This window comes from Coffea eugenioides, chromosome 2 (genome assembly GCF_003713205.1).
Source record: "Coffea eugenioides isolate CCC68of chromosome 2, Ceug_1.0, whole genome shotgun sequence".
Classification (NCBI taxonomy): Eukaryota; Viridiplantae; Streptophyta; class Magnoliopsida; order Gentianales; family Rubiaceae; genus Coffea; species Coffea eugenioides.
The window spans coordinates 4079078-4103651 of NC_040036.1; the positions used below are offsets into that span (position 1 = coordinate 4079078).

The 24574-nt window shown below is 35.4% G+C and overlaps 1 protein-coding gene across 1 annotated transcript; it reads left to right on the forward strand.

Annotated features, from left to right (window-relative positions):
* Positions 1–23346: 23346 nt before the first annotated feature.
* On the forward strand, positions 23347–24278 carry LOC113763602 (MDIS1-interacting receptor like kinase 2-like). The gene is made up of 2 exons (XM_027307454.1): positions 23347–23369; positions 23444–24278. Exons 1-2 carry the CDS (start codon positions 23347–23349, stop codon positions 24276–24278), a joined length of 858 nt encoding a protein of 285 aa, XP_027163255.1.
* Positions 24279–24574: the final 296 nt, after the last annotated feature.

Genomic DNA, 24574 nt, shown 5'->3' on the forward strand with positions numbered 1-24574 from the left:
GTTTGATAATTTACCGAACACAAAATGCTACTTAAGTTTGGTTTGAGTAATTGATAAAACTTAGTTCAAATGAATTCTTATTAAATCGAACTCGATTTGAGTTTCAAGTAATTTGATTTATTTTTCAGCTCTCATTGGAACATTATTATGTTTTGAAGCGGATCCTTACCAAAATTATTTTTTGCCACCTAATGATATGTTTAAAATCAAAATTGGCCCTCTCTAGCCTTGTATGTGTCCAAGTTTTGCTCCTCCACCCCATCCCACCCTACCCCAACTCTTCATATTCAGTGTAAAAGCTTCTCTTTCTTCAATTGTATCCTTTCCCCTTCTTGTCCTTCAAGTGCGGAACGATGGCTATCGTAGGCAGAGGATAGACGTTCATGGCGGCGCGAGCAGCGGTGAATGGCACAGTAGCGAGCGACGGCAAAACTAGAGACGGGCGATGGCAAAACCAGTGATAGGCTTTGACGAACGGCGATGACAGCAACGGTAGTAGAGACAAACTAGCGAACTGCGACAACAGTGGACGGTGGGCGATGAACTGCGGGCAAGCAGCAAGTAGAGTTTTGGCGGTGCAGCTAAGGAAAAGAAAGAGCGAAATAAAGAAAGAAAAAAAGAAAGAAGAAAGAAAGAAAGAAGGAAAGGAAAAGAAATAGAAAAGGGAAAAGACAAAGGAAAGAATAAAAAAAAAGGAAAGAAAAAAAAAAGAAGAGAAAAAAAATTCTTTTGGGTTCAATTTGTTTTTTTTCCCTTGCTAGGACAAGACGTGGGCACGTCTTATTGACTTTTTATGATAAAGTTGGCTAATTATGAGTTACAACATACCCTCAAGACGTGGGCACGTCATGTTGGTCCATAGTTTTCTGATGATGGAATTGGATAGTTGTGCATTACCACATACCCTTAACGCGTGGGCACGTTTTGTTGGGAAAAAGTCTTCTAACCAAAAAAACATTAAAAACAAAAAATAAATGCCAAATTTGAAAAACATAAGATAAACATAGTGAAACACATAATATTAGTGAACAAACAATAAAAAAAGAATTTGATTGCCTCCCAATAAGCGTCTTGGTTTAACGTCTTTGATTAGAGATGGTCGAATATTGTTCAAGTAGCATAAGTGGGATCTTCAAGATTTATTATCTCCACCTTCTCCATTGAAACACTTTCATAATAGGATTTAAAACATTGACCATTAACCACAAATTTCTTATCTATCTGCATACTCTGAATTTCCACTGCACTATAGTGAAAAATATTAATCACAACAAATGGACCAGCCCAACGAGAGCGCAACTTACCTAGAAAGAGCTTTAGATGAGATTGATAGAGAAGAACTCTTTGCCCAACTACAAATGATTTCCTTGCAACTTATTGGTCACGAAAAACCTTAATCTTCTCTTTATATAGTGTTGCATTCTCGTAAGTTTCATTCCTCAACTCTTCCAATTCTTGTAATTGAAGTTTTCTGTGGACTGCAACCTCATCAAGATCCATGTTGCATTTCTTGATCCCCCAATATGCTTTGTGCTCGAGCTCAACCGGTAAATGACACGACTTCTCAAATACCAACCTATAGGGAGATATACCTATAGGATTCTTATAGACTGTCCTATCAATCTAGAGTACATCGTTCAATTGTGAACTCCAATCCTTCCTATCGGAGCGAACCATCTTCTCCAATATTTATTTAATTTCCCTATTCAAAATCTCCGCTTGACCATTCGTTTGGGGGTGATAAGAACTAAATACCTTATGAGTCACTCCATATTTACGAAATATAGCCGCCATCATTTTATTGCAAAAGTGTTTTTCTCGATGACTTACTATAATTCGTGATACCCCAAAATGAACAAAAATATGTGATTGAATGAAATCTACAACCACTTTAGAATCATTAGTTCGGGTGGCTTTTATTTTTATCTACTTGGACACATAATCTATGGCCAACAAGATGTAAAGGAAACCAAAAGACGAAGGAAATGGACCCATAAAATCAATACCCCATGCATAAAAAATTTCACAAAAAATCATAAGGGTTTTTAGTATCTAATTTTTATGACAAATATTTCTTATCCTTTGGCATCTATCACATGACTTACAAAACAAGTATGTATCTTTGAAAATTGTGGGCTAATAAAAATCGCTTTCCACTACTTTACAAGCTACTCTTTGTGATCTAAAATGGCCTCCACATGCATAAGAGTGATAAAATATTAAAATAGAATTAAATTCACTCTTACTTACACATCTGCGCAGTATTTGATCTGCACATTGCCTCTATAAATAGGGGTCTTTCCATAAGTAATACTTAGCATCACGTCTGAGCTTATCTCATTTTGTTTTTGACCAATGTGCAAGTAATTGATTAGTGGTCAAGAAATGAATAATATCCTTTTGGGCCGTTGCTCAAGTTTGTATAGCTTGGTTTGAAATTAATATATTTCCTAACGTTTCTGTAAAAAAAAAAAAAGAAAGGAATAATATCCGCATACCAAGGAAGAGAGGGATTAATAGAAAATAGTTGCTCATTCACAAAAGTTTTCCTCAATATAAAATCATCCTTGACAATAGGCAATTGACTCAAATGATCGGCAACTAAATTCTCTCCTCCCTTTTTATCACGGATCTGGGTGTCCTGCGGAGTTCGCGTGGGGGGAGGATTTGGTGGTGCCGTCAATTTTAGGTGGGGGTTTGAGTGATATACATCACACTAGTACTTAAGTAGGGTTAGTGGGTATGTGTAATATATTGGTTTCTGAAATCAATTGGATGGGGATGAAAATGGTCTGGGTCTGGGGGAGGTTAAGATACCCTCATGTGAGAAAGATAATGAGGAGCAGCTTCTGAGCTTGGATTTTCTTTCTTTTATTAATTATTATCAGCTATAAGAAACTCGGTGGATCCACACACGCTATTATTGATTCTCCAATCCACCAATTGCTGGTTTGGTGTAAAAACAAAAAACTAGTAGTACCTGCTTTCGACCTTTTATTAAGATAGATAGTATTTTTTCTTCTCACTCTTTTCCCTGTGAACAACTTTCTAGGAAGGGAATGACATTAGAGCATGTGGTGGGAATGAGCAATGGAGGCGTTGATGGCCGGAAGGGGAAGTCGGAGTGTGTTTTTTTTGGGGGGGGGGGTTATTTGGCAGATCTGGCGAGGAAGTTTCTTTATTGGACCAATTACTGCTTCATGTTCAAAATAGAGCACCGAAGACTTTTGAGCAGAGAGCGGTGTGGTTCAATAGTCAACTGCTTGAATTACTTTTCTGTAGTTCCACATTCGATGATGATCCACAACCTGAATAGTGCTGAAATCAAATTGCAAATCAGATACTCATTCATTTGATTGAAGAAGCTAAATAAAAGAAAAAAACTTTTAGCTTGGCGCATGTCCAATGCAGTGCAATCAACAAGATATATTAGTTGATTTACTACTGTCTTTGCTAGCTAGGATCCGAATGCTAAATGATGCCCGAAGATCGAGAAACACGTTCATTTGGTTGCTTTTTTCGGTTTGCTACAAATCTTATGTCTAGACTCTAGAACTCCTAGCAAACTACCTCAATGTTTAGGCATTGAGGACAGTCCTTCCAATAGTGTTCCATTTGGACATGTTTATCCTTTACCCTCAATTAGGTTTTGTACCCTTGTCATGTAAGAGTGAAACAAGGAAAAAATATATACGCAAGAGTAATGTTTATGCTACTTTTCTTTAATTCTTTAAAGCAACTAATGTGAAAGAGATAAAAACAATACGGGAAGCAGGTGAAGAACTCTGATTTCAAATCTTCATTTCCTTATTTCTACTTGAATAGCAAAAGAACATAGCCACAGACGCCCAGAAATACCTATTTATTTAAGAAACTTCTCTGCTTTTCCTAGTCGGTTTTAGCCCCTATTTCATATGCAATCAGTAAAATTTCTCCATCTAATTTAATCTTCCCTTTTGTGCAGCTTAATCAAGTTACATTTAAAGAGCAGTAGTGCTGATATGGAGCCAAATCAAGGCAGTTCTATTGAATGCTGTCTGATCTGAATTTACCTACAAGTATATAGAACAGGTCAGCGTCTGTGTACATACTTAGTGTTGGAGGCAAGAGGACTTGGGGGAGATTTCAGGATTCATAGAATCATAATACCAGCTTGCAATTTACTGAAGTTGAAGTTGCTATTCCATTGTACTAGGAATTTCTGCAGTTGAACTAAACTTGGTCTATTCCAAAACATGGGCCATTTGGGTTTAGGTGCTTTTTGTGCACTGATTGTAAAACTTGATTTCAGGTATTAATATTTTGTTTTTTTTGGATATATTCTCACTAATTTCAAGTATTATTATGTTTTGCAATTTTTTATCTTCTCAATATGTAAAGTTGTGTAAGGAGGACTTTGCATATACAAGGACTTGGAATCTACTTTTCCAAACAGTTTTCCCAATACACTTTGTTGAACATCTTAGGCAGATTGGAATCAGAAAATTTATAGGGGAGGAAGATGAAATAAAGCTCATAGACATTTTGCAGCATGGGAAATCTTTGAAAAGATGACTCTGTATACAGTTATAGAATGACAGGTGTCGTACCTGTGTAATAATAATTACCTACTCAAAAAAAATACAAATTTGTACATAGCGGTGAGCAGGGTCGAATCCATAGGGACTGGAGATAATTCATTTCTTCCAGAGTCTGAAGTATGGGGGATTTTTGGAAAATATAAAATAATTAATTAATCAACTAATGAAACAACTAATAGAAATAAACAGGAATTAATCAATAACCAATACAACTCTAGCCAAATGTGCAACTTTTCAGACACGGTCCATTCAACTGATCATCAATGCAAAGATAATTCAATTACTAATTAATAGATTGGTTATAGTTATCATACACGCGATAAACAACCAGTGTTTCCTTACTTTTTTTTTCGATAGTTAAGGTACGACCATTAACTATTTCCCTAATCGAGAAATAATCCTAGGTACGACTATAGGATTTAATTTCTCGATTGCAATAAGAATTAGAAAAACCCAACCCTAACTAACAAACACGCTATGACGGTTCGTTTAAGTTAGATCATACGTTTTCCTAACATGAAACCAATTATGCTAGTTGCCACTGGTATTAATCAATTGAACAATTACGGATTCAATCAATTAATCTGGCAGAAGATTATTAGATTAATTCGAATATCAAGCACTTGACATTCAAATAACATAACAAGCATAAGAAGTTAAATCAGAAAATGCACAAATACCAATGAATAAAAGAAATAAGTAAAATAATTCGATCTCACAGATGTTTGGAACAAAGTCCTCAAATTGACATTCGACTAGAAAACAAAGATTTAGCTACACATTCTCAGGGGATATCCGCATGACTCCATCGATAACCATTGGTTTTTCCCTAAAGACTCACTAAATAAGAGACCAGCGGCCGTCTCCTTTTACTTGTTCCCTCCAAGGTAGTAATCACGAGGGATTCCGGCCTTTTTTTCTCTCTTTGTTTCCTAATTGAAGTCTACTACTTCGGCTGTCCATTGGCCAACTAAAAATAGAATTCTAATTGCAAAAGGAAACTTCTCCAACTAATGCTAATTGTTCCCTAATAAGACATCTAATAAAAAGTGGTAGTTTCCTAATTTTCATCCAATACTCCTCGTAAACTCCATCTTGAATTGAAAAACTCTTGAAAAATCACCTCTTTTATTACTTTTTGCTCCACCTTCCTACAATTGACACAAAATACCAAATATAAGTAGAATCAAGCAATTAATATAATATTTGGTAATATAAACGAGGAAAATAATCATAGAATTAATGACAAAAATACAACCTATCATAGAACCTTTGAAGTTTTCATCAGAAGGTTGCAACAGCATATTGTCATTCAAAAAATGTTCCATGGATTGCCGATAGAGTTCCAAGATAACTAGACTGAATTAAGGAATCGGAAATACTGAGGTGACAAATATGTGTCCATATGACTAGTTTAACTCTCTCTCTCTCTCTTATATTTTTTTTCTGCTTCTCCTTTTTGTGGTGTTCTCTTGATGAAATCTTCTTTTGTAATGACTTATTGAAGTTGCGATTTCTTGGATGGTTAATGAGCTAAAAAAAATTTGAATTGCCAATTGATTTCAAGCACTTCCTATTGTATGGCTCAAGATGTTGAAAGAGCTGGATGTTAATGTATTACTTTGCTAGCAATTATTTTTAGCTAACCAAAGCTTTTGTATGTTTTCTATTGAATGTTTATCAAAGTAGCAAAATGGGGTTTGTTGGCACCAAGTGATATTCCAAAAAGCTATCAAATAGCAGGGCTTATGAGTTTAAATTTAATGAGTAGCTACGTTGGTCATGATTCATTAAAAAAAAAAATTTTGCCAAACAATTTGATACCTATAAGAACCTGAAAAATGTACAACAGACACATGAGAAGCCAAATTGAAGCTATTTACAGCTAAATTTTCTAATAAAACCACCCAGTATTTTGCTCAGAGAATTAAGATTAGCATGCTAAAATGGGATTAAGAAATGTTCATAACAGCATTGGAGAGGAACATTTTCCCACCAAACAGTTAGGCAATAATCAATTATCACTTATTAGAGAGAAAACTTTCCTGGCCTAAAATGTTTTCCTGGTACGCGGGGCATTGCAGATTTGTCAAAAGACTCCTTGCTAATTCTATACTATTGGCGAGGAAGCGCCATTTTTCCTAGCAAAACACCTTGACTATTTGCAAGGAACTACTGGTTTTTGTGGGGAGTTTTTAACTTTAGTGGTGAGAAAAGTTTTCTCGCCATAGTATTTGAGCTATTAGTGAGGAGGTCAACCCTTGCTATTGATCTGTTTCATTAGCGAGAAAAGCAGCAACATCCTCACTAATAACTTTTAGCGACGAGCATCTAGCAAGAAACTTGGCGAGGAAGCATTTTTCTCGCTGAAATTAATTGGCAAGGAAGTCAAAACTTTTGGCGTGGACTTTTGCTCCTCGCCAAATCCCTTTTCTGTTGCAGTGATATAGTATCCCTCTTTATATCTATCTTTACTAGATATAGACTTGTTCAATGTTGTTGGTTCTTTTAATTTACATTTGGACACGCAAAAAAACTAATAATAATAAAGAACTTCAAAGGAAGCTTGGTACTAGAAGAAACTATCCGTTGCTGGTCCACAAGAATTAAAAAAAAAAAACATGAAAGCTTACAAAACACGCATACGTTATAGTTCTTATAACAAATCAATTAATTAAGAAGTCTTAGATATGAAATGTCAACAATACTAATTAAGTCAGATGAAATGTCAACAATACTAACTTGGTCTTAGATATGAAATGTCAACAATACTAACTTGGTCCCCATATTAAAGTCAGATGAAATGTCAAATATGGAAAAAAAAAAAAAGCAACTCATAAAGCTGGACGAAGCAAGTTAAACTATCAGACTGATTTCTAAGCAAAACCCGAAATGCTAGAAGTCTTGTTAGCTAATGTTAGGGCTGGTTTTAACGATTCATAAGGTTTATGAACTAAGTGATAAGAAGGAATAAATTCTACTAGACCTAATAAATGTCTAGTTCAAATTAATAGCAAACCAATTACTAGACGCCTTGGTAACCGTTAAAATCAATCATTGAGATTTAATATGAGGGGTTACAAAACTCTTGCTTAGGAAATAAATGCAATGTAATTAATAATAATCCACTAGGAGGTGAACAAGTAAGGGAATTTTGGTGTCGAATAGCTTTGAGAATTAGCTACTATAATTTATTGAATTGGGAGACAAATTAACATGTGGAGTTATTAATAAGTGATAGTATTAAATATTTTTAAAATTTAAAGTATAGTTCGTAAAGTATAATGTATCAAGAATTTATTACGTATTTTTATAGTTTAGTTGAAAAGTATGAATATTTTTGAAATATATGAACTACACAAGCTTTTATTGTGGTATACTTTTAAATGTGTATTGTACAAGTGTAATAGAAGCCTTTACTAACTAGGAAAATTCGTATAAATGAAGCATTTCCACCAAAAAAATCTTGAACGAAGATAAAATTCGTATAAAAAAAAAAAAAACAACATTCAGATCTCCAAATGGCATTCAATTCAAAATCTTGATGGCATCCAAAATATCCATTTTTGAGGGACTTTGTTTCCTTTCTCAGGAGCAGGATTGGGTACGTTTCACTCCGTCGATGCTGAATTCTTTCACATTGTAATGGCATGGCACGATGAAGAAGCACATATATACATATATTGAACATTCTGCACGTCTTGTATCAATCACACTAATTCTAGCAGGTCCAAGGTACAGAAGTTTATGATGTAACTGAGATAGAGATCATCAATTGTAGTAGATGATCAAATAGATTTATTTATTCAACACGACAACAACATAAGAAGAGAGCACTCGAACTGAGTACTCATTACATGCTTCCCCTGTTGATTCTACACCAATTCAAAGAGAAGCCGCATAAGTCTTTTACACACATAGGAAATCAACCATTAAAAGCAAACACAACATAACATATTAAGGTAATAATATAGGTGTCATGGATCCTGTGTCACGCCCTTATTTATTTAGCATTAATTTTTGACCTCATCTCCGGATGTAGCTTCAGTAGGTTGACAGCATCTTTGGCAATGTCCATGGTACCAGTGGCAGCAACCATGTCTGCAAGTCTCCTCAGCAGGTGGACAGCATCTTTGGCAATGTCCATGGTACCAGTGGCAGCAACCATGTCTGCACCGATGTTCAGGGGTCTCCTCAGCAGGTGGACAGCATCTTTGGCAATGTCCATGGTACCAGCGGCAGCAACCATGTCTGCAACGATGTTCAGGGGTCTCCTCAGCAGGTGGACAGCATCTTTGGCAATGTCCATGGTACCAGCGGCAGCAACCATGTCTGCAACGATCTGCGGTTACGGTATCCTCATCTCCAGATGTGGCTTCAGGGGTCTCCTCGGCAGTTTGACAGCATCTTTGGCAGCGTCCATGGTACCAGTGGCAGCAACCATGTCTGCAACGATCTTCGCTTATGCTATCCTGATGAACCTCGCCTGAACTGGCATCGTGGACACCAGTGGTATTCACGCTCTTCTGATCTGTTTCAAGACACAAGGAGACATAAATATTTGGAGCTTTATCTTAAGCTGCGAACGTTAGGTGACTGGCTAGGCTGAAAATTTGCAAGATATATGCAAAGAAAAGAATACTATGGATTAAACAAAACAGTCTAGGCATATAAGATGGTGCGACTTGGATATGAATTATTTTGCTTTAAATTATAATTAGAAGCATTTAGTTTGGTTTTCGACGTTAGTTTAACCTTTGGTGCGACACTATGGAACGTGTATCCTTACAGCAATACTATAAGGATGCATGAAAAATTAGATGTGCCACTAACCATTGATAGAAGCAACCCAATTTACTTTTGCTAAACACTGAAAAAGATATTAGCACATTAATATGACTTGCTTGATAATATACAAATAGCCTTCCATAAAAATTCACATCCCAATAATGAGTCTCCAAATCTCCATTCATTTAAGTATTTAGGTGCAGCCAAAAAAAAAAAGGAAGAAAGGAAAAAAAAAAAAAAAAAAGGACTAGGCACCTGCAGCTGTTGCATCAGAGGAAATATGGAGCACAAGTGCAAAGAGAACACCAATAAGAAAGAGCAAATTTTTTGAAGATGCCATTTGATCACAACCTCACTCAAAATGTAAATAATGTGCTAAATTATTGATATCGAGTGATAAGTGCATTGAGTTGCAGCCCTATTTATAGGAACTAGGAGGGGAACACCATGCCTTGCGTGGAATGAATATTTTAGGGTTAATTTCAAAAACCTCCCTTGAGGGTTTTCATAATTTCACTAGCACCCTTGTTATATCCAATAATACATTGAGCTCCCTTCTGATGTTGATCGGACCTAATGTTAATCTCATCAGGGGCAAATTGACCATAATGCCCTCACTAAAATAGCTTTTTTCAAGATTTTTAGAAGCACAATATAATCTTCCAATCTTACCAAGATACCATCAAAACCTGGTGCCAAAATTTAACAACTTTACTAAAAGTAATTTCTCTGTTGGTTGGTAAGCCTTGGAGACGAGCTTTCGGAGCTGAACTTTAAGCTCCGAAAATCTTTAATTGGGTGAAGGAAGATTGCTGCCAAAAGTGCGTTATCAGCTATATTCCTTGACATCTATAAAAGGTAAAAGGTGGAAACTTTTTTAATTGAATGGTATGGTACCATGAATAAACTCGTTAAGTTGATAAGATGAACATTCTGGCCATAAGAAATGTTTAAAATGTAGCCAGTGGACATGACGAGTCATTTGAGGTCCACACCATGATATCTTGATGTTATATGAGCAATTTATGATGGATAATGCCATGCATTATTGTTCTTTCTATTATGTGAAAATGGATGAAATATACATAGCTGGTGAATTAAGTAGACTGTATCGATTTTGATATGTAAGTACGACTCTCTGATTGGTTGCTCATTTTTTGTCTTCTAGGACAAATCTCCCAAAATAAGTTTATATGGTGTTTCATTGCTGAATCACGAACATTCCTATAGTAAAAATTTTAGTCTTAAATCAGGTTGAACTAATTATATGGAGGGAAAATTTTAGATGCTAAGTGACTGATTCACTCCTCATTTTGTCATGTACTATCCCAAAAAAAAAAGGCTGGCTAATTAGTTTGTTAATAAGGACCTTATAAGATCACCTCCAAAAGTAAGTTGTTGTATTATCTCTTTGTCGAGTTTTTATCATGAACATTTTTTAGGGAAATTAATCTTCAATTAGCTTGGACTACATTGTCTTAAATTAGTTAAGTTTTTGCAGTAGAAAATAGAAATATGCTGTAGTACAAATTCAATTATCTAGTAATTAGATTACTATTTTCGATGCCTTTATCTGTTTACCACTAATTGAAATCCACCGTGAATGTTGAACAACTAAGATGGGAACTGTGCTCATGACATTATTGTGCGTTAATTTTTTTTTAGTTGCTATGTGGTCGATGAATTTCTATAACTGTATAAGGTTGATCGAAATAATAATTCACTTGGAGTACTCCAGGGTCAAACATATAGGAATGAGTTAATTTTTCCTACTTTAATTACTCTAATAAAAATAATAAAATTTAAATTTAGAGGGTTTTTAATCACTAATTACGAAATTAAATAAATAATTGATGGGTATTTTATATACGTGCAAGTTTAAAAAAAAAACCGAATTACACCCGTTCACTGCAAATATACAAGTCAACTAGTAGTTTAGGGTATATCGGGTCGATCCCACAAGGAAGAGCGAACAATTACTGGTATTACTAAAGCTTTTTTATTATTTAGACTATTAATGAATTATAACAAGTAAAACCTACTGAACTTATGCAAGAAAATAACAAATGAAAGCTCCTTAGGTTGTGGTATCGCTAACTACTCATACAAGTGCTATACTTGGATCATTGAATACTGCTATCTAGGCTAGTTATGGTGTAATTTTCTCATGCATATGAAACCTACTTTCGTAGTGAATCAATTATACTCATAACTAATCCATACCTGCTCTCATGGTTATGAAATTAGTTACAAGTTCATTTCTTCAGTGAAATTACATGAAATTAATCACCAAAACCACATAGGTGAACCTCTACTTTCGTGAGTATACTTCCTATGTTTAGCACTTCTTGAACTAGTGTTAAATCTCAATTTTCATTGCAGAAACAACACCTTATATAATCACAATTAATAGTACCAGATTAATCATGATTTAAAGAGTTAAAGTGCTAAATAACTTGCTCAAATAATAGCAATCAAATAACCAAATAATAAACACTAACAATCATAGAAAGTTCAACCAAACCCAAGGCATAAACTTTAAAGACACATAAAAAACATAAAATCTAGAACTTGTATATTAACTAAACTTGGAATCAAGTACAAAAGATAAAGAGTTGGAAAGAAAAGTAACCCTTGTCACATGTGCTCTTCCCTTGCCTTCTTCATCTCCATCTACATCTTTGCCTAGCTAATAAACAAGTAGGATGAACTATACTACTCTATACTCAACTACTAAACTAATTGAACTAAGAAAAACTAGTGAGAACTACATTTTTGTGGAGTTTCTCTAACCTCCCAAAGTTATGAAAATGTTCTTCAAGGCTTCTCTTTATAGAGGAATTCTAGTTTATGGTGAGCTGTTAAAGTTGATGTAATTGCTTCATGGAATCACCAAAAGATGTTTCTTGACTTCTCCATACTTGCATGCTCAGTTTCAGCCGGATTTCTTGCAGATAAATTGGTCAAAATGCTTGTGTGAAAAGAGCACAAATTGCAGAGCCAGTTACGGAGCCGAAAGTAGCGATCCGAGCTCAGATCGCTCAAAATAGCCCCTCGGATCGCATTTTTCTTCATTTTTATTTTCACTATTCATTGGGATCCGAGCCCTGCTACAGTGGATCTGAGCCTGTATCCTATCGCCTCGGATCCACTTGTCCAGAAGATCAGACGAGGGCTCGGATCGTATTGGATCCGGGTTCGGATCGATTGCTCTATTTTTTATCCACTTCAACTGATATTTTCTCAATGTTAGAGGCTGAACTAGCTCTTATGTAAAACATTAAAGTTTTATCTCTTTGAATTAGCTTTCCAATGCATCAAAAATCACCTAATTTGGAGCTCCGTGGACTGATAAATGAGGAAATTACCCTTGATTGGTCAGAAACTTGTTTCAGCTTCAACCATAGAAAATGTACTTCAATATTTCGACCTTTTGACTATGAAAACCACCGAACTGGACTTCAATGTCTTCATACCAATTGTAGATCTTTCTCTTGTCTTCAAAATGGTATAAGAATCACCTCAATCCGATCATTGTCGCCCAAGATATCGCCAAAATACCACAAGGTGTCAAAGCTGTGAAACTCCTTTTCTTTAGAACTTGATTGCATTTCATCTCTTGCACTTCATATTCTCTTTTTATCACTTAAAACCATCATCAATCATCCAATTCTCTTCTCAATTTATGTCATTTGATGATTGAATCATTAAACCTACAAAAACATGAAGTTTTCACCATAAAAATCCATCGAAATGCAATTTTTAACACTTAAACCCCTAAATGCATATTTTCACTAGAATCTTAGTTAATTAACTATAAAACTAATTAAAACACACCAAAACTAACTAATAAAATACACTAAAAACACGTAAACTATGCACTTATCAATAATCAAATCAAATAAGATATAGGTGAGAAAACAATTAGCAAAAGACAAGAGTTTCAAATTTTGATTCATAATTGGAATCATTATCCAATTATTTTCTTAACAAGTCAAAGACGTATCACGTAAAGGTATTTTAATTATCTCTCGATACATCTAAATTGTGTCTAATGAAATCTCACATTGCTCTCGAGATCATAGGTATTTAATTAAACCCTTTAAGATTTTAGGTGATACGATTATGCCATACAAATCCTAACCCACATTCATAATTAGGTTAAGTAAGTTTATTTATCTAATATATGGTTGTATATCGCTTCTCAATTCAATACAAACCCTAAAAGCATATCTATAGTGGCCAAACATAAATATGTAATAAAGGCAAGATAGATAAATCAAAGAAAAATTGAATAATTTATCTAGAACAAATAATCAAATCTCCTTCACAAAATCTTAAGTCTAGATATAAATTAGTTCAACATATTCATAGATAAATCCAAGAATTCAAATGAAAGACAAAATAAGAAGTTAAAAGTAAAGAAAACTTCTCAATTTTTCCCTGCTCCAATCTCCATCTTGAACTTTCTCTTTGATTCTTCAACACTTCCTTTGTAATCTCTCAAGAAAAGAAGATATAAAAAGGATGAACTAATGTAATCTAAATGCTTTCTAACCTAAAAATATCCTAGAATGTCCTATTTATAGTCTCTCAAAGTTGCATCCGAAATGTGGTAGGAATAGGTCTTGAAAACTTACCAAAAATCGAGTTTGAATGGGATTTCCAATAAAGTTCGGCCCGAAGACCGGCTCTAACTCTAGCCGCGAACTTGTTTCGATGCTCAAAAATCAGAGTAAATTCTTAAATTGTGATGGAAAAAAAAAGTTGTTCTACAAGGGGGTAATTTTTGAAACTAATTCTAGGATTATGGTCTTCACATTTGTGAAACGCGAGTTCAAAGACTTCGCATTTCACAAATGCGAGGTCAGTGTTTCAGGAAAAAAGAGAAAGGTTTTGGGAAAAAGTAAAAACAACGAAGTAAGCTCGTATGCGCCAAATGCGAGCCGAGGTACCTCGCATTTCTCGAATGCGAGGTACTCAATCTGAAAAAAAGGCAGAGCTCCTAATTACGGCATTCAAATCTGTCTCCTAACCTGCAGAAATTGGAGCTCACTCTCTCTTCTCTTTTGCTGAGCTAGAGACCAGTCCAAGCTTCCAGGATCGGCAGACGAAATCCCTCACATCTTTCTCGTCGGAAGCTCTGCGCCATTGTAGAGCTTGGACCCCTGTTCGGAACCCATTTCTGCCAAGCTAGCCAGCTGCGCAAAATATAAATTACTATAATTTGTAGCTTATCACTGTGCTTCACGGCTTCGGAATATTTCACTGGCTCTGCAAAATGGTCTATTCAATTTGTTCATTCACCAAGATTTTTATGCTATTTCCATTCAAAAGCAATAGCATAATTAGCAATGGTCATGTGACACTAACGATCAGAGACTTAAGAAGAGCTCTGTTGTGCTGTTGCCACCAATCACATGGAAAGCGTCCAAAATTAAAGTTTAGAGTAAGAGAATAGAAAAGTGATTCAAGTTCGAAGGTACGAAGTAAAATTTGTCCTATGTTACAATATTTCTTTTAGGGTCTATAAGGGTAAATGTGGAACAAAATGTGATGACACCATTTCTTGTCAATTTATTCCATTTCTTTTACTGATATGGGCTGAATTGGTTACTACATTAGTTAAAGTAAGAATGGTCAGCGTAATATTGAAAATAAGAGGGATACTGAAATTGTCCAAAACTTCAGCCAAGGTTTATGAAATTATCCAATAGTTTAAGTAGCTGTTCCTGTTGCTTGTACAAGAGTGAATCTTCTCTGTTATCTTGAACGAGCTAAGAATTCGTCGAATTCCACACTTTATTATTGACTAATGAAGCGTCCACATCTCAAGTCTCCGGACGCCGGAATAAAGAATTTATTGTCCTTGTACAAGTTACAGCCTTTCTTGACTGATAAAGTTGATAGTTCAGCTAATGATCATTAAGAATTATAAGATAATGTGGCTATTGTTCAATCTCTGGATACTGGATAGGATATCAATCTCCTTTTTATTTTTTTTTTGTTTGTTTGTTTTTTTAGGTAAGATAGACGTTCCTTTGAATATTATCATTTAAATTTTTTTTTTGTATTGAGTGAATTGGACTGCCCTTATTTTTGAAAACCAAAGTTGTCCTACCACATGGAATCAACTTCACATCTAAAATCACTCAGTATTGCTTATTCATAGATGCAAGTAGGTCTTCGATACAATAAAAGAGTGACTGAAAAGATCCCTTGTCTTGAGATGTAGTACTCGTTGCAAGCTAGTCACATTTTTCCAATTTCTTGTTTGAATATATGAAAAATTCTAGCTTGGGGTTATTTGAAATTGTTAAATCTAAGGAGCCCTGTTGTTCTCGTCAATTCTTCGAATAAACTCCAAATTCATTAATATATTTGTGTTTTTGGAACATTTTGTTGAGCAGCTAGTGAGATTGAAGGATGGTTTCAAGAAATTCATATATTTGGGATATATTTTGAAATTTATCGTACATTTACCTTGAAGATCAGAAGAAAATTGAGGCAGAATTGAATTATTACTAAGAATGGTGAAGGGACTTAGCATTAAGTCAAATCTAGAACAAAGGCTAATTTATTTTGAGGTGGATATTGAAGCAGCTGACATCAAATGGATCTTGCTGCTTAAGGCTCCGTTTGATAAAACTGAATCTGAACTCTGAATTCTGAATTCTGAATTCTGAATACTGAAATAATTAATTTGCTGAATATTAAGCACTGAAAAGAGATATATGAATATCTGAATCTTAATGCTGAACATATTTATACTGTTTGATAAACATTTATAACTTAATGCTTAATAAACTAAATTGTACAATTTTGCCCTTCTATCTTTCAATCCAAAAAGGAAATAGAACATATGATTTAATTAGCTTAAAATTGTTAGGTATGAAAATGCCAATATTTATTTTTAAATCAAAGTAATATAAAAGAAGAAATATATTATGGAAAAGTCCAAATATCGGTGCAAATATATTTTTAAATCAGAGTTTGATAAGAAAAGTCTAAATATAAGCAAAAGGAAGCTGCAATAAACAAGTTTTAAATTCACACCAAATTATATAGAAATTTAATTACTTCAATGGAAAAATGTTGAAGCAAAACAACAAATAATCAATGTCACTTACCTTGGAAAAAATGAATTTGAGATCGGTGAGTACGTAGCAATAAAAAAAATTGGGAGTAAAAAAATGACAAAATTATGAAAGAGTAGAAAGATGGAAAAAGATAAGGAGTAGACAAATGTGAGGAGCATGGAAAAATTGTAAAAAAAAATCATTAAATAGAAAGAAAATAGAAGTAGAAAGTCATTAGATAGAGAATGTCAGGTTGTTTAATTAGATAAGGATTTTGGATAGAAAATATTAAATTATTTAATTCAATAAGGATTTTGAATGTAATTAACAAACAATGATAGATTTGGTAGATAAGATAAAGTAGTTGAAGTAAATCTCTTGTTTCTTATCAAATTAAGCATTCAGTTACAATTCTTGTGCTGAAAAAAATACATACAAATTCAGCACCACTTAATAAGTTCAGCAGAAAAATTTTTATTTATCAAACACTCAAAATATCTGAATGTCTGAATGAATTCAGTTTCAGCACTTTTTTATGTTATCAAACAGACACTAAGTCTTTATCTTAAAGTACTTAATTTAGCAATGCTCTCCATTTTAGCAATGTACTTAATTTACCTTAATTTAGCCTATGGCGTGCTTTATACGCAGCATTTGTGATCTTCCTAAAACTAAAACATTAAAGGATGAAAAATAATCATACAGATTACTAAAAGTATTTTGATTACTATACTTAAGCTATTATATTTAAGGATATTGATGGTGCATTGACAATCTAATCTAATCTAATACTATATAAAAGCGTTGATGGCTGCTCAGGGAAACAAATTGTCAACCAAGGGTACTTAGATTTCAATAGAGGGAGATGATGACAAACCAAAGGAATAAATCTTCGAACAGGACCTAGCATTGACCACAAGGTGCTCAATTTTTTTTTAACTTATTATTATTATTTTTTTTTTGGTTTTGACGATTGCTTAGTGAAAAGTTTAGAAATTAGAGATTTTGAATTCAAATTCCTCTTCAACCCCTATACTGCTTAAATTCCATCCTTCCTTTATTTGAAAAAATTTAAGACAAAAAAACTAAGATTTAAAAAAGTTTACCATTATCAAGATTCTGAACTGCTCTGCTTTCAGGACTTCTAAACATAAATATACCTAGCTTCTAGTAAGTTATTTGTCACCATCCAAGCCCATGGTTGGCCCAAATAATTTTTGTATCGAAATTCACTGTCCCAAAATGGTTATTCCAAATAACTAGTAACTTATGAGACCAAATCTTATATAATATCAATCCTTTTCCTCTCCCACTTCCAACGTGGGACAAGGGGCATCACATTATTACTTACTAACATATTTTTTTTTTCCTAAACGTGAAAATTATATCCCAAAACCTACAAAATATCAAACTTATACAATTAATTTCACAATCCGTATTTGTTGTGTAAGTGCGTACAACTATTAGAGGTAATATCTATATTATACCATGGAGTTGAAACTGATAATTGAAGATGCCCTAAATCAGTAGAATGTAAAAATGCTGAATTTGCCTAGAGGCTGACAGGTTGTCAGGCTTGTGTAATAATAAAAACCTGCTCAACTAAAGTTAATTTTGTAAATAGTGGTAAGCAAGGTCGAATCCACAGGGACTGGGTATAACTGTTTCTTTTCAAATTTACAGTAACCGGGGGGTGTTTTTGTGCAGAAGATGACAAACAAAGAAAATCTAAGAAGCTACTAAAAATTAAATAACAATCTACTAAAATCAAATGAGTGATAATTAAGAATCTAGCCAAGAAATAACTTCAGCAATGGTTCACCTAATTGATCATCGATGCAAAGCTAATTCCAATTATTTACTAATAAATAGGTTATAACTGTCAAACAAGCGATGACAGTCAATCTCTCCTTACTGTGTCAGTGATTAAGGTACGCCCGTTAATCACTGCCCTAATTGGAAAATAATCCTAGGTATGTCTGTAAGATTTAATTCTCCAATTGCCTTACGTTTAGAGGAGCCCTATTCTAACCAAATAACACACTACCAGGGTTATTTTAGATTAGCCCGCGTATTTTCCTGACACAAAGCCAATCATGTCAGTTGTCACTATATCAAGGCAATTAAACAATTACGGATTTAATGATCTAATTGATAATAGATTACCAAATTAACTAATTATCTGGATCCAAGACAACCGATTAATTAAAAAACCATAAGTACTGAAATTAAAGAATATGCGAATACCAATAAATAAAAGAAAAGATAAAATTAAATCGATCTCATAATTTTTAGGTAAATCAAAACTTCCGTTGTTCCTTGACTAGACAAAGGGATTTAACTCATCCCTTGTCTACTCCTACGGAAGAGCAACTAAAGACGAAAAGAAAAGTCAAAGGCTAAGCTGCCCTCCTCTGACATGCGTAGGAAAGAAAAATATAAAAAAGAGATCCCAGCAAAAAGTTAAAGAAAACAACTCTTAGTTGCTCCTGCCATGCGCAGGAGGAGTCCTACTCAAAAGCATCCGTTTCCATTCCTATCTAATTGCAATCCTCTCTAATGCCTAACTATTGTGCGGCGGCCCCCACCAGCAAAAAGGAAGCCTTGCCTTCATCCATGCCTTTGCAGTAATTACTAAAATGGGGATAAGTTTCCCTTTTCCAAAAATACCCCTGGGATAAGTTCTATTATTTGGATTCCTCTTCTGTCAAATCGGCACTTGTTATCATATTTTCGTTCTACTTCCTGAAATAAATGCAAAATACTAAAAGTGAGTAGAATCCAACAATTAATCCACATCGAGTCAGGTAATAGGGAAAATTATCACACTTTTCTATTTTCTCTCTTTCTTTTCTTCTTTTGAGAATAGCAAAAGACTTAGTCTCTAGCCATTAGAGCCTTTTGACGCGAACTCCAACATTTGTCAGATGAAGGAGCCCTGTTACTCAACTCCTATCGCTAGGTGACCACGTACTCATAGAAATCACTATCTCTTGACGCGAGAATCGACACTTTTGGTGAAAATCCCTGGTTACTCAGTAGTAACAACTAGAGGAGTACAGTCACTCTTATTAACAACCAAATAACACAAAAACTCAATATAACACAAAAACCAAAAGAAAATTTGCATCAACTACCCTCATTTTCAAACATGGAGAACTAAGGTTAATAACCGGACCAATTCACATGAAAAATGCCAACAATCATTCCCCATACCTAAAAAAGTTAACCAAAAATTAGAAAAGTCAAGCAATACCAGAGGAGGATCGTGGCTTCACCATGGGTGGCAGTTATCACTCCAAACAACAAGAGACTACAGGTGCCAACAAATAATGGAAGCAGGCAATTCAAAGCAATAACAAATAAAAAGCCAGCTCAATGAACAAAATGCACAATTCAATCACCCACAGGTTATACAAATACTCCAACACATGTAGCAAATGCAATAGATAAGCACTTGTGGTCCCAATTCAGTCAGATGTAGAAACAAAGCAGTCCAAATGTGCAACAACTACTCCAAAGACTTGAGTAATTAAAATTGATGGGCAGATTACCCCAAGCAAATGAATTTGACACAACTGATCACCAAAAAGCAAAGGAAGGGGCACAGTAGCCCCCCAATTCAACAAACAGGCACAAAAAAATACCCAACTAACGGAACTTCAAGGGGCACAAGACAGAAACTAACAAAACAGAACTCAAGTGATATCCACAGGGACCCCAACAGAGTAGTGAATTCAACCAATTTAAGCAAGTGAAACTCAACAAATGTCACCAAGTGGACAATCAATTACCCAATTCAAACGACCAAAATTAGCAATAGAGCCAAGCAACAGGCAATTCCAGCAACCACCATTTAGAATTCGAGAAACAATTCAAGTACTAAAACTCAAAAGTCAAATACGCAGTCAAGCACATAGGATTAAGAAATTTAAAGCAACACCGCAATCAGTACCTCTGGTGTACTCACAGGGAGGAGTTAAATCAAACGGACAACCCAAGAAACTGACGCCACTAAATTCCAGCAGAGGAGTCCTTTAGTGAGGCCAATAAGGAAACCCAGCAAAGGATATTCAAAACAGGCAGGTAATAGGCGTAATGGTACCTCCACCGTGGTGATAGAGAGAAGGAGAGAGAGAGACGTGACCGTGGGTGGAGTGTGGGTATGGCGAAGGCGGTGACTGGTGGTGCACAGGGGCTGTTGCAGAGAAGTGGGAGCGAGTTGGTGGCGGCGTGGGCAGGGGGCTGAGCTCAAAAGCAGCGTGGCTGTCTGGCTGCGGCTGTGCGCAGCGTGTGGCTGAGAGGCAGAGTGAGGGAAAAAGGAGGGGCAGCAGTGTAGCTAGAGCTACTGCAGTGGTGGGCACGATCGTGAGGTGGAGCTCGGGGCTGGACGGCGGCGGCGTTGGCGAAGTGAAGCTGGTGGCACGTGACCTGGTCTTGAGCGCGTGTCGTCGAGGTGGGTTGGACTGGAGGGGCGGCGTGCGAATCGAGGTGAGCTGACGGAGGTCCATGGCTGCGCAAGGCGGAGTGATGCGTTGGTGGTGTGAAGGAGGCGGATGGCGAGACACGACGGTTGCTAGGGATGTCGAGCGAAGAAGAAAGCAAAAGGGGAAAAGGGAAAGCAGCGGGGAAGAAGGAAGAAAGGAAAGAAAGATAGAAAGAAAGAAAGAAAAGAAGGAAAGAAAGAAGAAAAGAAGAAAAAAAAGAAAGAGAAATTTTTTTTCTTTGGTTAAAAATTTGTACTTTGAAAATCTAAGCTACGGTGAAACAAAAAATTTTTTAAATTAATTTTTATTTATTCTTTTTTTTTGAAAGTTTTTTTGTTTCATTATTATTGGCAAATTTTATTTCTAAAATTCAAAAGTAGAGATTAACAGAAAATCAATAACCGTTCTTGAGCTTTTTGAATACTTACTTTTCCCGCGAACATGACGTGGGCATGTCATGAGGGCAAGGAATAAGGAGCTCTCCAGGTGACTTGATACGGGCACGTCATGAGGGTAAGAACCGTTCTGACCGTGAGTTCTCCATACGATTTGGCGCGGGCGCGTCAAGTCGGAGAGACACCTACGAATCATCAAAAACGAAAATTGAAACCATAAATCAGTCAAATCCAAGGAAAAACATATTTAAACTAACAAACAAAAAATGAACAAATAACTAAGAGAAATTGGGTTACCTCCCAATGAGCGCCTTTCTTTAACGTCTTTAGTTAGACATTATCATGTTTTATTCATGGAGAATAAAATCTTGTGGCTCGTCTTAATGTTTCATCCTTTATATAGTCCTGATAATCCTCGTAAATAGAATAATCCTTGAGCACACGAGTTACGGGCTTCCATGGACTAGTAAATGGCGCCAAACAAGTCAACAATAATTTCCATTCTCCATTCACTCCCCCCTCACGTGCATTTATTGGTCCAAGATATCTTGCCATCGCTACCCTTAATTCATTCCTATCATTGAATTCAAAATTTTCTGGTATAATAAAGTCAATTTTATTAACATGAATTGAAGAATAAGAGTCAAGAGAACATTGATTAAGGACTGGAGGAGATGTCACCGCATTTGGAGATTGTTCACTGGATTCATTCACTTGGACGAGTTGATACTGGGGTCTCATTTCTTGCACTTCAGCTTCCTTTTCAACTGCATCTTTAGATCCGTTTCCTTGAAACTCTTGCAGTTCCATGTCATTTGACCGGATAATTGCACTCTCATCTTCTTCAAGGTTGATATTGGTTTGTGAGGGTAATTCTTCAAGGTTAGAAACTAATCGCGTTATTCTAGATGTCAATAAATGTATTTGATCTGCCATCCCGGATATCAATAGTTGCACTTGATTCGCCATCGCTTGTGTCTCCTGCTGAGTTCGATATGTATTAGCGGCTAGTAATTCAATCATTTCTTCAAGAGACATACCTGACACGGATGATGGTTGTTGAGACTCTTCTTGTTGAAAATTCATTGGCCCGGTTGCATAATTAAAATTGAAAATTTTTCACCATCCTTGATCATACCTGTTTGAATAAAGGTTATACCACGTTTGAAATCGAGGTGAAAAATCTCTAAAAGTATCTGTTGGAACACTTAGGTTATCTTGAAATACGAGGCATGTGTCGGTTGAATAAACTGAGGCAAAATAAGTTTCACAATTTGCAGCAGCCAATCGATTATTAGGAAAAACACGTGTCTCATAACCCCAATCAGGAATAAAGTCCAGTCTATCATCAAAATACGGAATGTTAGCAGCCATAAACTATATAAAAAAATAAGAGAAAAATAAATAAAAAATAAAAACAAGATGAACTCAAAAAGAAATAAATTAATTTGGCACCAGTCCCCGGCAACGGCGCCAAAAATTGATAGGTTGTCTGGCCTGTGCAATAATAAAAACCTGCTCAACTAAAGTTAATTTTTGTAAATAGTGGTAAGCAAGGTCGAATCCACAGGGATTGGGTGTAACTGTTTCTTTTCAAATTCACAGTAACGAGGGGGTGTTTTTGTGCAGAAAATGACAAACAAAGAAAATCTAAGAAGCAACTAAAAATTAAATAACAATCTACTAAAATCAAATGAGTGATAATTAAGAATCTAACCAAGAAATAACTTCAGCAATGGTTCACCTAATTGATCATCAATGTAAAACTAATTCCAATTATTTACTAATAAATAGGTTATAACTGTCAAACAAGCGATGACAGTCAACCCCTCCTTACTGTGTCGGTGATTAAGGTACGCCCGTTAACCACTGCCCTAATTGGAAAATAATCCTAGGTACGCCCGTAAGATTTAATTCTCCAATCGCCTTACATTTAGAGGACCCTATTCTAACCAAATAACACACTACCAGAGTTATTTTAGATTAGCTCGCGTATTTCCCTGATACAAAGCCAATCATGTCAGTTGTCACTATATCAAGGTAATTAAACAATTACGGATTTAATGCTCTAATTGACAATAGATTACCAAATTAACTAATTATCTGGATCCAAGACAAAATGAAGCTTTGTGTGGCAATGTTCCGAGTGGTAGAGCCTTTGTGAATTTAACATTAGAAGAAGTAAAGGGAAATGAAGCTTTGTGTGGCAATATTACAGGGTTACGAGCGTGTGAAAGTTTCCCTTTGATTAGAAAGCACGTCAAGGATAAAAGGAAGGAACTTGTTCTCATAATTGTAATACCTCTACTGGGATCTTTCATACTTCTAGGTGCATTCTCTGGCATTGTTATATTGCATGATCAAATAAAAAAATATTCAAGAGCGGAAGACATAGAGGTGAAGAAGGGCGGATTATTTGCCATATGTGCTTTTGATGGCAAAGAATTGTATAAAGAAATCTTGAAGTCTACAGAAGAGTTCAGTGAAATATTTTCTATTGGGAAAGGAGGTTATGGAAGTGTTTACAGAGCACAGCTTCCATCAGGTGATGTAGTAGCTGTAAAGAGACTTCACAACATGCCTAATGTGGCAAAGGATAGACGTTTCTTGAATGAAATCAGGGCCTTGACAGAAATCAAGCATCGCAACATTGTGAAACTCTTTGGCTTCTGCTCAAATGCTCAGCATTCGATTTTGGTTTATGAATACTTTGAAAGAGGAAGCTTGGCCAAAATCTTGAGCATGGAAGAAGGAGCTAAGAAACTAGACTGGCAAAAGAGGTTGAAAATCATCCAAGGAGTCGCTCATGCTTTATCTTACATGCATCATGATTGTTCACCAGCAATTGTGCATCGGGACATAACAAGCAACAACATTTTGCTTGATCCAGAATACGAGGCTCACGTTTCAGATTTTGGCACTTCCAAGTGTCTGCAAAAAGACTTCTAATTGGAGTTCTCTTGTAGGCACATATGGATATGTTGCACCAGCTAATAAAGCTTTTTTTTTTCCTTTCATTAACCGGTTAACTAGTAAATTCAAGTCTGATCACATATCATGAAAAATTATTTTCCTACTTTCTCTTGCAGAATTTGCCTACACAATGAAAGTTAACGAAAAGTGTGACGTTTATAGCTTTGGGGTGCTAACAATGGAAGTAATCAAAGGAAAGCATCCTGCTGACTTGATTGCTCACCTAATGTCTTCAAAGCCTAAAGAGATAGAACTGAGAGACATGCTAGACA